Here is a 15852-nt window from a genome sequence, read left to right as displayed (position 1 = left end):
TAAAAAATATATGTTTTAGCTGTTTGTGGTGGTGCACGCCTGTTATCCCAGCACTGGGTATGTTGAGGCAAGAGGATCCCCATGAATTTGAGTCCAGCCTGGGCTATACCACAAGTTTAGGCCACCCTGAACTACATAGAGAGATCCTGTCTCCAAAAAAAGCAACCAAAAAATTTATGTTTTAATTCTGTCATGTTAGCAGTCAGAGCTTACTTTGATGGACGTTTGATGGATAATTGCGGTCTTTGTCATCCTACATCTTTTCACTCACCCATTCACTCACTAATGGAGGATTTACTGTGTTGAAGGTACTGACATTTAATCCCAAATTAAATAAGAACAACATATACCAATATATGGTAACTAATTTCCTAGTCTTTAGAAAACACCATTCTGTGAAGACTTTGATACAGGTAAGAAAATGAGCTCCAAATGTCATAAAATGATCATTTCCTCCAAACATAAATGGGGAATGTCTGTTCTCAAGTTAAGTGGAATTATTATGAAGAAATTGGCTTTACCTCTTCTGGTAGGTCAGTGATGAGCATCCACATTCTCTGGAAATGTATAAGTATCTCAAATACTTCTTGAAGAGTCTTTTGATTTCTGAGTGAACTCCAAAGGGTATTAGCAGTTCTCATTGAGGGGTGCTGGAAAAAATTTTTTAAATCATTTATTTATCTTTGCATTATTTTCTTGTTGCTTGAAAAACAGACCAGAATTTCAATATTTTCTATTTTTTATAGCTTCTTTTGATGAAGTGAAATACCTTTTGGAGCATTTAATGCCTTTGTGGTATTTATATTATTTGTTTGCTAAGCACACTAGTCCTCTCTTCTGTGGGATTTTCATATACTTTACGACAGAAACACTCACAAGTGAGTCTTTCATCTTCAATGTTTCTGTGGCAAAGAAGCATAATTTGGCTTATTCTATGATTTGCTTCTCTCCTCATTTCTTCCATTCCTTCTATACTGTCTCCATAGATATACACAGAGAGTAAACAATTATGTGCCCAAGTCCAGGCAAACTGTTTAGTGTGTTAGGTATATAATCTCTCTTAATACTCCTAAACCCTGTGAAATTGGGTACTGTCAATGTCCTCAATTTTACATAATAGTCAGTGAGAAAGCGATTTGAGCAACTTACCCAAATGGACTTAGCAAGTATGGGACTGAGTCAACATGTAAAATCCAAATCTATGGATCCTGGCTCTGTCTTCGGATTGTACTTAAGTTTATGGAATGCCTAGCATTGAACGCAGCACACAGAATATGATCAGATCAGATTTATAATGTAACCATTATTTTCTGCAATAAAGGTCTTGTTCTCTTATTAGTTTTATAAACTCATGTTATCTGTCTAATAATCCCATCATCTTCATAGCCTTCTACATTTATGTCAGTTTATTGATTTAGTTGATTTGATTTCTGACAAATTTCCCACTAGATCAATCCTACTCATGATGATTTTTATCAGATTTTTCTTGAATTAATAATAAGTTTTGCTCTAGATATTTGTCTACTGTGATCTGTGACACTTTTTTCATGACACTTTTTCCTCATCTTACGTTAAGCGTTTTACAAATGTAAAATGTCACCCTTGTCTTATTTGAGTGCTTTTAACTTTAAATTTCTGACATTAGTATTGGTAATCTTTCTTTTCTACATTTATAGCTTTCTGGAATCTATTTCTTTTAGTCCTCTTTTCCTATAAATAATATTTAGCTGGGTTTATCCTATCCTGTCATTTTCCTTTAGTAGGAGAATTTAATCTGTTCATATTTGTATAACAACTGATGTACTTGATTTTTAACCCTCCTGTCTTTGCTTCGCAATCTCAAGTTAAGTTGTTCTTCTTTCTCCTTTTCCTTATTTTTTTCTGTTTTTTTTTTTTTTTTTTCTGTACCGGGGACCGAACTCGGGTCCTAGCGCTTGTGCAGCAGGCGGCGAAACCACTGAGCTAAATCCCCGGCCTTTTTCTGGTTTTTATTTCTCTTCTGTTCAACGAAAGCCAGATACCAACTCTTTCATTATAACTCTGTGTTTACTCATTATTTCTTCTTATCTTATTGGACTTTTAGAGTCCAATAAAATTCTCAGAATATTTTTTTCTTCTTTATTTCTCCAGTACTTTAGCTTTCTCCTTGCAAAATGATACTGCAGCAATTCTCACTTAAAGATTATTTTTTTGGTACCAAATATCAAACTCAGGACCTTGTGCGTGCAAGGCAGACGTGGCACCACTTAGCTAAATCCATGGCCTCTCTCAAAGATTTAGACAAAATCCCCAACCATTTCATCATTATCCATTTAGATTTAGATATATACTCTTATCTTATATACTCTTTATCCTTCGTCTTGAGGTCTCCTGATTCAATTGCCATTTAGTTAAGAGTCCCTCATGTATTTCTGCAGAAGAGGTCTTGAGTAAGTCCCTGAGGCCTTGAATACCACTCAATAGTTTTCTTTTGCCTGTATTACTTGGAAAGGTGTATTAGTTGGATATGAATAATCTTGGGTGATATTTCTTTTCTCTCAGTAATCTATAGATGTGACTTTCAGGCTACTAGTTTTGAAGTGAGTAATGTGAGTCTGGTTATTTTTTCCTATAGTTTGTTCTTCCATCCAAATAGAAGCTTTTAGATTCCCTTTTTATTGAGAATGTCAAGATGGTGGAAATCTTATATAATGGTGTGCTACTGAATATCTCTTTTTAACTCCTCATTCAGAACTTCATGTTAGCAGCTTGAAATGAATGATGATGGGGATATTTATACCACAGAAGTTAGAGTAGCAGCCAAGAGCTCTTTCTGATGGAAAAAGCTGACCATACTACTTCTCTGCTTCAAATCTTCCAATGCCAATGATTTTCTCTGTTTGTTGCACAGAAAACCCCAAATTACTTAGATTGGCATGAGAAGCCTTTTACACACCAAATTGATATTTTTGAGCCATACCTGTAGATATTCCCCAACTCAAGCACTGAAACTGTTAGGCGTACTTTAGGAAAGTATCACAACAGTTTGGTTCACATCATGAAAATGCTATTTCTTTCTTTCTTTTTTTTTTTTTAGAATACTATCTTCCCACCCTGACTTCTCTCACCCCTTTAATCCCACTCACCCATCCCACCCTCACACAATACGTTGTCTTAGTTCAAGATACTGTAACAAAATACCATCAAATGAGTAGCTAATGAGCAATAGGAATGAGTTTTGCTTAGTTCTGAAGACTAGACACCCAACATCACAGCACCAGTAGATTTAGTGTTGGAAAAGGCCACAAATATAACTATCATAGACATAGCTGTAGATGTAGCTGTCCTTATAGACAGAGATATCTTCTCACTGTAACCTCACATGGCAGAAGGGGCAGGGGAGTTCTCTCAAACCTCTTTTATAAGGGTATTAATCCCACTAATGAGGGCTATGCTTTCATTCATTTCAACAGAAGATTTTTGTAAAGACAAAAACACTAGGACAATAGCAATTTTCAGCTAGTTACTGCCTATTCATTATATATATTTAACTTAAATTTACCAAAGAAAACCTATCAGTATCCCTAAACTTGAACTGGGGCTGCTCTTGTATGCTCATAAAGTTCAGGTTCTTGCTACTCTTATAACACCACTTACATTTTATTGCAAATATCTGTTTATTAATTTGTTTCCCGTGATAAGTAAATACTTTTTATGACTACTACACTGTTTTATACCTACCAATCAATACTAATTTAATAAATACATTAACATATAGATGAATAAGTGGCTAAACATCCCTGGTGTTCAGAGGAAAAGGATAAAGAGACAAAATTAATCAGAGAAGAAAAGTGATAAAAAGAAATGAAAAACAATGATAAAATAGAAAAGGAAAGAGAATGGAAATCCAAAATTGATAATTTGGGTCCAGAGATTTAGCTCAGTGGTGTCACCGCCTGCCTCACAAGCGCAAGGTCCTGAGTTCAATCCCCAGTACCAAAATAAAAATAAATAAAATAAATTTTAAAAAACAAAATTGATAATTTGGATCCAAAGAGACAATTGAATGTACCTCTAGGGAAGATAAAAACAAATAGATCAGAAATAATCAATAAAAAACAAAATAAAAATATCCTGAAAGGAAGAAATATTTAAAATTATACAGAAAATACATTATTTAAACTATTTCACTTCCTGCATTAAAATAAAATCTTACTGAGTCATCATGGACAATACTTTTAACACACCATTCATTACACTCTGTGTTCTGATTTTTTGAGAAAAATGATCCCTGTATTACTGAGATTACACTACTAACTTTAAAAATTATTTTTGTACTCCCCTATGTGTTATATGTGGCATGAACTCATCTGTACAAGCTACATATGAAAATACTCCTTTCTCCCCATCTTTTAAATCATTTAGCAGGAAGCATAGCTCATTCATTTAAGTGCTAGCCCCTACTCCTTTCTTGGATTAAGAAACCTAGGGGTGAGTCTGTCCCAAGAGAATCAGAGCTTTCCAGCCAGTCCCAGTGGAACTGGGGAGTCCAACGGTGCTTCGTGCTGCCGTGTCCTGCACAGGTATTTCCCTGCTCTGCTGATCTCCCAGGTTCAGGCTCCCATTTGAGTCACAGCACTGGCCAAGTTTGCCCTCCACAAGCTTCCAAACCACCTGCTTAGCCCTTAGTGGTCAGGACATAATTACTGTGTCCACTCCCAGACCCAGACAAAGAGGTCATACATAAGATTCTCTTGTAATCTCTGCCTTTACAGGTGTCCTATTTCAAATGGCTTTAGGCCTCTCTGAAATAAAGGATCTCACTTGCTGAGCTGGTGGTGGTCAGGGAATAATCACTAGGTGTGTTGTGCTCGCTTCGGCAGCACATATAGTAAATCACTAGGTGTCCTCCAGATTAAGAAGTCACACGTGGGCACCTTTGCAACCATCATGTTTACAAGTATCCTTTTAATCAAATGGCTTTTGGCTTTCATTACAATAGAGATTTTCTCTTGAATGTGTAAGGTGTTATATTGATATAGTCCCTTACATCATTGTTCTCTTACTATATTGGTGTCAATTGCTAATTTTCATTTGGAATCTTCTAAATCTATGTTGTGTAATCTACATATGCATTTATATCTTCCTAAAAGAATTTGAAATATTTTTCTCTTACTAGAACATATTATAAAATATTTTCTTTTTGAGACTAAGAAAATATATTCATAACACTACAATGACCTTTAAAATTAATTTCTTGCTTATGGCTATGTTCACATTTTCTTATTTTTAAAATTTGGCATCTAATATGTTCCTGTCACTTTTCTTAAGACTTAAAATGCATACTTGTAGTCACAGCATTTTGGAAAGCTGAGGCAGGAAGATGGCAAGTTCAAGCCTAGTCTGGGCAACTTAGCAACATAATGAGAGCCTGTCTCAAAATTAAAAGAAAAATTAGAAAGATATGAGGATGTAGCACAGTGTAAAGGCCCCTAGTTTAATCTCCTATAATGAAAAAGTATAATTGCATAAGTTATATTATTTTCTTTTTATTGACCTTTCCGTCTATTTTCATAACCTTTATCATTCTTATTTTCAGGCTTCTTCCTTTTCATATGTTTAAAATTAAAATTCCACTGATTAAACCATTTTATAACTATTTATTGGGTTTTTTTTGTTTTTTGTTTTGGTACCGGGGATCAAACTCAGATCCTTGCACCTGCGCATCAGGCGGCGAAACCACTGAGCTAAATCCCCGGCCCTTATAACTATTTATAAAACTGACTATAGATCTACTTTTCAATTCTATTATTTGTAGTATGTGTACTCTAACTTATTAATACCTGCTTGCATATCACTGTTTCTTTTGTCATTTGGTTTTTGTCTTTTGTAGTTACTGTTTCTTGACCAAAGTCTTGAGTCAAATGCTCCATTCATTCTTTTTCTTTCTTTATATCTACGTGAAAGAGATAACACTATGAGTTAATCAGTTAGTACATTTTAGTAGATTTTAGCCAAATCTCATGCATACTACTAAGAAATTTTTTAATAATCTGTAACTATGGTTACTTTGGATTTTTAATCAGAAAACTATCGATTTCTTTTTAATTGTCACACTGGGTTTTATTTAGTCTACTGTTAATTGAATTTTAATCAGGGAGTTGATCTGCATAATTTCTGCTTTTGAAATTTGTTGAGCTTATTTTGTGATCTGACATAAGACAATGACTGTCAGTACAGTCTTGCAAATTTCTGAAAAGTTTTGGTCTCCTTTTATAGGGTGCAAAATTCATTCTTCACTATTGAAATATTCTTATTGATTATTTAAAAAAATTATTCCCATGTCTTTGTTTTTAAACAAGAAACAGGATTCAAAACATAACTAGTAAGTTTGTTTTAATACATATACAATGGACTTTGCACCCTGAAATAGAGTGGTGTGATTATGCCATCTTTTGATTTTCAGCAATAGTACAGATGTTACTTGTCTTTAAGTTGAATTGGCCTTTTACATTGGATTTTGACAGGAGTTCATTTTAGATAAACTAACTTTTGATCATTGATGTCCTAATATTGTCATTTTTAATCTTCTTGCATCATTTTTACTGTTTGTAAACCAATAATAAATGTGTATAAAAGCTCAGCTAGACAATCCCAACCTCAGGTCTAATTGTATAAAATATTTTTATTTAGCAATTTCCAGGATTGTTGTCAGTCATAGGCAATGTGATATACAGAATGAAAAACACTGACCCAGGATCTACTTTTCTTTTGGAAAAATACCATTTCTTCTTTCCAAGTCTCATCTTTAAAAACCTATGATTCTTTGAGATAGATTTGCTCATAACCAAATCTTACTGTTCTCTTAAAACTAAACTTTATGGACTCTAACCCAGAAGAACCTGATACATAAGCATATTCTTAACATTAGATTTAATTTACTGATTGGTTGAAGACAAAACGTTGCTTCTTAAAGGTATAAGAATGAATAAAAATAATTATTTTTACTTACAGCATTCCCATCAATGACATCCTCAAAGCCAAGTGTGGACATTCCAAATTTGCCTTCCTCCTCCTCGTCTTCCTTCTCTGTCTCACCTACATACTCCATGACTGTAATCATCTCAATCATGTCCAGTTTTGTAGTGTTTGTTCTTCTTACCATCACTACTCTTTATTGCTGCCGAAGAAGAAAAGAATGGAAAAATAAGAAAAGGTGAGACTTTTGTTAAAGCTAAGTACACACAGTAATGTTTTAAAACCTACATATTCAATATTGGAATTCAGAATGAGAACAGGAATCTATACAATACCACCCGTCTTTTAATGACACTGATACTGTTTTAAAAGTAAGCATTCCTGAAGTGATCTAAAGTATCCTAAGGTTAATTTCCCCAGAAGAGAGAACTTAAACAATAATTTGGAAGAAAATTGTTATTGCTCCCCTTCCTTCCTTGCAATCTTATTACCACTTCCAATTTGGATAGTGACAAAATTCCTGCAAAAATGTGCCTTTTGACTCTAGATCAAACACAGTACTTCATTACTTTCAAATCAAAGACTCTGGCTGCCTTAGTATAATTTGTTTCATTTATTCCTAAATGCCGTATCTTTCAGGATCTAAGACCTTCCCTACTCTTCAGCTCATTATTGATCTTGCCTATCTCACCCACAGAGAATTAGCAGCAGTAACCCTCACCACACTGCCTTCTGAGCTCTTGCTAGACAGGCTTCATCCCAACCCCATGTACCAGAGGATGCCACTTCTTCTGAATCCCAAGTTGCTCAGCCTGGAGTATCCGAGGAATAACATTGAATATGTGAGAGATATTGGAGAGGGTGCATTTGGAAGGGTCTTTCAAGCAAGGTAAATTTACCCATGAAAGACAATAATCTGTCCACTGAAATATGTTATATCTGAAAAATTACCAGCATATCAGCCTGATGTATAAACTATGAAAATTTATTATCAAATTAATTAATTCCTTATATTGTTAACTATTTGTATTACATACTATACTTTAAATCCTAATTATTTTTCTTTTTCCTGGAAAATAAGAATATACATGGAAAGACTATTTTATTACACTTAAAAGAAGCAATTTATGATGTATGCAAATGTATCTTCATTCAAATGACAAGAAATGATTAATGGTTTTTAGAAAAGAATTTGTCATACATTTTTAACTGTAATTTCTTACATTGGTTTTAGTAAACAAGTTTTAAATTTACTTCTCTTTCATTTTCTATTGCTACATATTCTCTATTTCATTTAAAGTTGACTTTGAATTAGTGTTTTAAGAAGTCAGTTTGACATGTGTAGATAATGAGTAGATATTCATAGAATAACAAAACAGAAAAGAAAAAATAATGCAGAAATTTAGAGAATAATGAGCTGAACAAAGTAGTGTACTAGTCAATACTAGCCAATTTATTGCTTTTGTGTGAAACAGAATAAAATGCCCTGTCTGCAGGTATACAGCTCCACAAACACACAGCTGGGTCAGAAAGTGTGGGCTGGTTTTAATCACCAATTGTCACTTTGGCCTGTGATCTGTGGCAAGATACAACTTACCTCTTTTCATAGTAGCCCTGATATTAAGGTTACATGGTTAATGAATATCTTACAGATGTACTTATTTGAAACCAAATATATGCAAGATATTACTTCAGGCTCTGTGGAGGATCTAACGATGCATAAGTTATGGTCCCTGACCTTAAGGAATTTAGATTCTGGGAATAGAATGGCAATAATTGATATATGATTGATATATTTGTTTCAAACTTAATCTATATTGAAGGTAACTCCACTGAGTTTTTTTAAATGGAGTCAAACAATTTTAGGGATAGCTTATTGCTGTCATCTTCCATTGATCTGTGGATCTAGGAAAGGCTATGTAAATCTAAATGTGTATAAACATGAGTAGATATAAAGTGGGTATGTCTAACCCTCTTGATCATTGGTTTTTCTCTCTCTACAAATTTGTCTCTCAGGGCTCCAGGCTTACTTCCCTATGAACCTTTCACTATGGTGGCAGTAAAAATGCTCAAAGAAGAAGCTTCAGCAGATATGCAAGCAGATTTTCAGAGGGAGGCAGCCCTCATGGCAGAATTTGACAACCCTAACATTGTGAAACTCTTAGGTAGGAAAATATAAGTGAGGAGATCTATTTTATCAGGAAATGGAGATTTCCAAGCTTCTAACGTTTTATGGCTCACTTATTTGTGCTTTTTCCTTTTCTCTTTGATGAGTGAGATGTCTCTGTTCTTTCCAAGGGTACACTCTGCCCTTAGGTATTGACCTGGATCCTATGGCAGCACTGTAGGACATTGAGTGCTTGATGAATTCAACTTTATTACTTTCATCATCTCAATTTTATCTGTCTCCTATCTCCTTCCTGTTTATAAAAAATATTTCAAATGTCCCCATGTAGAGAATCTTCCATTAACACTGATTCTTCATCACAAAATTTATTAATATTGAAGAATATCTATATTTTACTTGCTTTTTTTGTCTCTTATTCCCTAAATAGAATGTCACGAGGATAGTGATTTTTGCTCACTGTTGTGTTCCCATTTATTCAGAGATTCATAGAATCAGTGATCATTTAACAAATGCTCAGTTAGTATAATTATAGCAATGAACAAAACTTTCAAAAAATCTCTGCTCTCATGAAGCTTACATTCTTTAGAGGAGATAAATAATAATGAAAATAAGCACATGAAAAGTATAGTATGATGTATATTACACACTACCAATTTTTAAAAATCAAAACAGATTTTTTCTGGAGTGTGAGCTAAATTTTTTGAAGACTTCATTGAAAATGTAACATTTGGCCTTAAATTCCCAACCACCTCAAAGGCTGAGCCAGGAGTACTACAAGTCTACAAGTTCAAGAATAGCCTTGGCAAATTAGCAAAGGCATATATATAACTTTTTTTAAGGAAAAGGATGGGGGTATAGTTCATTGCAAGGCTCTGGGTTCAATCTTTAGTACAAAAATCAATCAATAATTGTGACATTTATATAAAGACCTGTTAAAGGTAAGGCAGTTGCAATGTTGGAAAGATTATTCCAAGAAGAATGAAAAACTTTCTCAGAAGTCCTGTGGCGAGAACATGTCTCATGTACTTGAAGAATAGCAAGGAGATGGGGAGGGCTGAAGTGGAATGAGAAAGAGGCAGTTATCAAGGCAAGATCAGAGAGGTAATGTAATGGGGGTACAATTGGAGCTTAGTAAAAACTGGCTTCTACTGTGAATAAAATGGGAAGCAAATGGAAAGTTGGAGCTAAAAGTGAGATGACATGACTCAAATGTTTTCAGAACAGCTCTACCGCTTTTTTGAGCATAGTCTGAAGGGAGGCAATGAAAGCAAGGAAACAGTAAACCGGTTTTTCAATAATACACAAAAGGAAGATGATGGCATGGCCCAGGGAGGGTAGTGAGGATAGTGAGAACTAATTCTGTTTATATGTAATTTGAATATGCTATCCAGCCAAATGTGTGATAGGCAATGAAGAAAGGAGTCAAAGAGAAGACCAAGGCTTGTGGTTGTGGAGCTGAAACAATGAAGTTGTTATGGACTGGGTTGGGGAATACTCAGGAGGGGCAGGTTTCTCTCACTGGAGAGAGTAAGGTGCTTCCTGGCTTATTCGAGATTCTTTAATAAAAAAAAAAGTAGGAGTTCATTTCAAGACATGTTTGGGGTGCTTATTTGACATCCAGATGAAGTTAAGGAGGCAGGTGGAAATGGAGGTTCTAGTGTTCAGGAAAGATGATCTGGTTTCTGATAAAATCTGAAGTCACTAGAATATACCGAGTATTTAAAACCATGAGGCTTGACAAGACACCCAAGGAGGAAAAAGAAAGCCAGAAAAAGAGAAGAGGTCCAAGGACTAAACTTTGAAGCAGTCTAACATTTAGAAAAGAGAACAAGGAAAAAAAAGAGCTGAACAAGCAAAATAGACTAAAAAGAATAAAGTAAAAGTTAATTTTAAAAGGGTAGTGCCTGGAAGTCAAATAAAATATTTCAAATAAATGAAAGTGAACATGTCACATACAAAAGTCAGGTGAGAGAAGGACTATAAAATGACTTTGGGTTTGGCAACATGGCATTTCCTCCACCCTTACCCTTAGTCTTGCTCAAGGCTCCTCATCCACTGTTGTACTCCTACACACCCCCAAGGCTCAATGTGCCCAAGGACTCTGTCCTCATGTTTCTTCTCACTCTACAGTCTTCCTCCATAAGCTCTTCTGGATCAAGCTCATGTTTTCTCCTAACATTTTGTTAACTCAAGACCCAAATTCTCTTCTGTAATTTCTCTCCTAACCCTTGAATATAAATTGCCTATTGGTTTCTAGATGTTTATGGCCACTTCAAAGCCAGAGTTGATAAAATTATATGTGTCATGTCTGCATCTCTGTCTTAGGAGAGTTGATCTATAAGAAAAGCTGAGACCCTTCTATCACATCCCAGGTCTTGAGAGGCCTATTTAACATCTTGCAGGCATAGAAAACACAGAATTAGAATTTGAAAAAGGTACTAAAGAGAGATAAATACTATTGGTTTTTCAATTATGTGTCATTTGAAAGTCCTTGGTAATAATCTACAATAAGCACCAAGCTGAGATTATTGTCTTGTTGCAGAATAATTTTCATTGTTCCTTAAAGTGTTGGTCCTATATCAATATGTAAGCATTTGCAATTTTACAACATCCTGAATTCCTGAGATTGATTCAAACACAAACTATGTACAATTTGCAAATTTGTGAGTCTTGTGGTAACACATTTATACGTCACTGCTAAGAGTTTTCTCTCATTTTTATTGCCCAACAAGAATTCAACTTTGCTAAATATGATATTTGAATTTCATTTCAACATCCTATAAACACAAGGTCTGCTTTTTATTTAAATATACATAAGCAGTGATCATTCACATATATAGCTTCACTACTCTTACAGAGAAAGAAGTTGCTTAGAAGTTAATACCATTTCAATGAGATTACATAGTAGGTGAATTGAGAAAATCTATAACTCATTTCCAGTAAGACATATCTGCTTTGTTTTATACATTTAGAATATTGGGAACTTATTAAACATGTTTGTATTAAAGCTCGTTTCCTTGTATTGAAATCCTACTGCATAAAGATTTTATCATCATAAATTAGAGGAAAATGATATAAATCCACAGATACTCAGAATTTTTTTCATAGGAAAAAAGATTAGAAATCAGAGACACCTACTCTGTTCTGACAGTTAAGAAAACATTAGAATAATGAGGTTAGATAATTTTTGAAAGATGTCACACTGAAGTTTAAAAAGACGTGGCTTGAAATAGTTAAAGACATGGCTTGCCTTTCTTGCAACTATCATCCATCTTTAAATCCATTCAGCTATCAACATACTTTATTATAAATTATATGCATATATGTGAATATATAATTTTCATAATCATCACAAACTAAAAATCTTCCATATAATATTTTCTTATCAGGGAGTGGAGCATTTCATTAAATAATCTCAGTTCAAAGTTTTGTATTTCTCAGAGAAATAAGTTGTCTTTTTTTCCAATATAAGGATTCTTTTTAAATGTATTCAATTAGCATAAAAATAATAAGCCCAATTGGTAAAATAGGTAAATCCATATTAACTAAAGATGATCAAATGAGGATCCCAAAGCAAGAAATTTCTAAATATGATCTGGTCAATATTTCTTTCATTTTTTCTTTAGTATACATAAACATGCTGACTGCTAAAGTCTCTAAAATTAAAACCAGATCGAATAAGCCAAGAAAATAGTATTCCTTATTTCTCTTCTTTTTTTAATCAGAGTCTTCTAATTTTTGCCTGAACAAAATCTAATAATCTATTTTAATGGTTATATGAAATTATGGTCATTTGATCTAATATCCCAAGTTCTCTAGTTCCCTTCTAAAATACAGCAAGATTTTAAGATTTGCAAATGCCTTCCTGGCATAAATCTAGGACTGTATTTATGTAACATTTTTCTCTTGGAAGAATGGAGATCTATAGTAAAATTTAAATTTCAAAATATTTTACTGCAGCCACCTAAATATTTCATCTAAGGATCTTGGATTGTTTTTGTTATTTCCAAACTTGATACATCTTCCTTGATATCATTCTTCAAGAAAGTTCTCAGAAATGCAGAGCAATTACATCCCAGACTCAGCAAGTATCCACTGGTTCATCGAGTGTCATACAGTGCCTGTTCTGCCAGACATGTAGAAAGTGTGGGAAAGGTAATGAGGAATAAGACATAATCTCTCCTTTCGAAGTTCCAAAATGTTGGAGAAAACCCACAAATAAATGAATGTTTATAAAATGGGATGGTAAATAGTATGTTAATGGATGATAGAAGGAAAAGCTAACAGAAACTGGAGGAGTCAGGAGCTGAGGTCCCCTTGGAAGTGCACAAATAAATTGAATCTTAAAAGGTAAATAGGAGATGTCTAAGCAAACAAATGGCATCAGGATAAGACTATAGTGCTGTCAACAAAAAAGCAGGGCCCCACATTTCTGGATATCGTCCTTTGCTTTTGGAGTGCTCTGCCCAGTGTGGGATTTTAGGATCCCAGTCTAACCGAGGATGCTCCTTTGGTTCCAGGCGTGTGTGCCGTCGGGAAGCCCATGTGCCTGCTCTTTGAATACATGGCCTACGGCGACCTCAACGAGTTCCTCCGCAGCATGTCCCCTCACGCCGTGTGCAGCCTCAGTCACAGTGACCTGTCCATGAGGGCTCAGGTCTCCAGCCCGGGGCCCCCACCCCTCTCCTGTGCTGAGCAACTTTGCATTGCCAGGCAGGTGGCAGCTGGCATGGCTTACCTCTCCGAACGCAAGTTTGTGCACCGAGATTTAGCCACCAGGAACTGCTTGGTGGGTGAGAATATGGTGGTGAAAATTGCAGACTTTGGCCTCTCCAGGAACATCTACTCAGCAGACTACTACAAAGCTAATGAAAATGATGCTATCCCGATCCGCTGGATGCCACCCGAGTCCATTTTCTACAACCGCTACACCACAGAATCTGATGTGTGGGCCTATGGTGTGGTGCTCTGGGAGATCTTCTCCTACGGCCTGCAGCCCTACTATGGAATGGCCCACGAGGAGGTCATTTACTACGTGCGAGATGGCAACATCCTCTCCTGCCCTGAGAACTGCCCCCTGGAGCTGTACAACCTAATGCGTCTGTGCTGGAGCAAGCTGCCGGCAGACAGGCCCAGTTTCCCGAGCATCCACCGGATTCTGGAGCGCATGTGCGAGAGGGCAGAGGGAACTGTGGGTGTCTAAGGTTGACAATGTTCAGATAAAACGTTACAGTCTCCACTCAGACTCTGTGAGCCAGAGGAATCCTACACCAGAGGCCCTTCCAGACCCAGATAGGAAAGAATAACAGCACGCATCAGTAGCCCATTGTTTGCTTCCTGGGAAAAACAAAGGCAGTGCAGAATCCATGTGGCAGACATACCCATTGAAATTGATGATTGGAAACATAGGCTGGGAAATATGTCAGATAACAGGAGATAACTCTCCTTCCTCATGGGGAAAGTTTGTAACACATGCTGTCCAGGAAAAGATGTCATCGGTTCAGTTCCTGAATTAGTTGGCAGCAGAGAAGACACAGTCATATTAAATTTTAACATGCAGTGGAATTCAGAGGTTCATTTTTAATAGAGTTAATCCCTGTGCATTGTAAAAGTAATATGTCTTCATGTAAGCCATTTAAGTAAAATACAGAAAACTGAAATGGAGAAACAATTCTTTCACTACCCAAAGAAAGACTAGGTATTCATTTTTTGTCAAATTTCTTTCTTGCATTTAACACGTAATTTTATATCTGTTTGTACTCTAGAGTTGTGGCTACACTGTATTGATAGTGAGGTTCTAAGGAATAAAATGACAGATCAGCAAGGTTATCGCTTACTGTGATTCTTTATTTGCTTGTGTCTTTGTGCTCCTCTATTAAAAGTTTTTCTGTGTGTATACTTGTCATGAGTATAATCAGCTTATTTCATTCCTAACAGTTTTTCTGAAAAGAAAATTGTATTTTATCAATCTACTTTTTTCTTTGAAAATTTCATTGGCATCTTTTCTTTTGCTCTAATCATTATTTTTTCCTCTTTCTAGGCCTTTCTGTCCTCTTTTGATTGTTTTGCTCTTTTGTCATAATAAAATAACCATACTTGCAGAAATACTAATTTTTAAAATAACACTGTAGACTGATATATATATATATACATTCTGCAAATTATTATATTTTTCTCTTGTATGAGCCTTTAAAGCCACACATTTTGAATTTATCATCCTTTAGTTTTGTTGCAACAGTCTATTAAATGTCTTAAATCATGGTATGTACTACGGGATTTATAAGATGCTCTTGCTCTTCCAAGTATTTTAAAAATAATGTTTTTGTGCATTTTGACAATTTTTCTTTTAGAAAATAATTTGACTGGTCATAGAATTAATATAGCATTGCTTAATAAATTTCTTCATGATGTATTAAGCTATTTATCATATTTTATAAATTTTTTCAAAACACGTCTGGAACTCAGATACCCAGTGCTTAAGATTTCTCAGTGGAGTGCCACACAAAATATATTTAAATACAAAATAAATAATAAGAATTTTTTATGACATACCATGGATTCCAATTCCCTAAGAAACAAACTGGGAAGAGAATGTAACAATTTGTTTTATACCAGCTTGCTTTAATTCCAACTAATCGATAGTTTGTGCCATGGAGAAATGGTCTATATTCTTTGTTGGGGGAGGGACAATTTTGTATGCATGTATGTGTGTATGTATTTATTTTTTGGCCTGTATTCTTGAAAGCAGATTTTTCAACTTTCTGCTA

The 15852-nt window shown here is 35.0% G+C and overlaps 1 protein-coding gene across 5 annotated transcripts in view; it reads left to right on the top strand.

The window, feature by feature from the left end:
• The window catches only part of Musk (muscle associated receptor tyrosine kinase), a 95690-nt gene extending 80778 nt beyond the window's left edge, over window positions 1-14912 (top strand). For 3 of the 5 annotated variants that reach the window (XM_004848132.3, XM_087183569.1, XM_087183566.1), the window contains 4 exons: window positions 6994-7195; window positions 7655-7846; window positions 8974-9122; window positions 13606-14454. In XM_004848132.3, coding sequence (XP_004848189.1) covers window positions 6994-7195; window positions 7655-7846; window positions 8974-9122; window positions 13606-14288 — 1226 coding nt within the window. In that variant the 3' untranslated portion in view covers window positions 14289-14454. Of the gene's footprint in view, window positions 1-6993; window positions 7196-7654; window positions 7847-8973; window positions 9123-13605 lie in introns of all 5 variants that reach the window. The other 2 variants (XM_087183567.1, XM_087183568.1) reach the window with 1 other exon arrangement.
• Window positions 14913-15852: the final 940 nt, after the last annotated feature.

Source organism: Heterocephalus glaber, unplaced genomic scaffold (assembly GCF_053883595.1).
Source record: "Heterocephalus glaber isolate CG9 unplaced genomic scaffold, H.glaber_assembly_v1.0 deba00001481, whole genome shotgun sequence".
NCBI classification, from domain to species: domain Eukaryota; kingdom Metazoa; phylum Chordata; class Mammalia; order Rodentia; family Bathyergidae; genus Heterocephalus; species Heterocephalus glaber.
The sequence above is the reverse complement of the archived record's forward strand: the minus strand, read 5'-3'. Positions and strand labels throughout refer to the sequence as shown.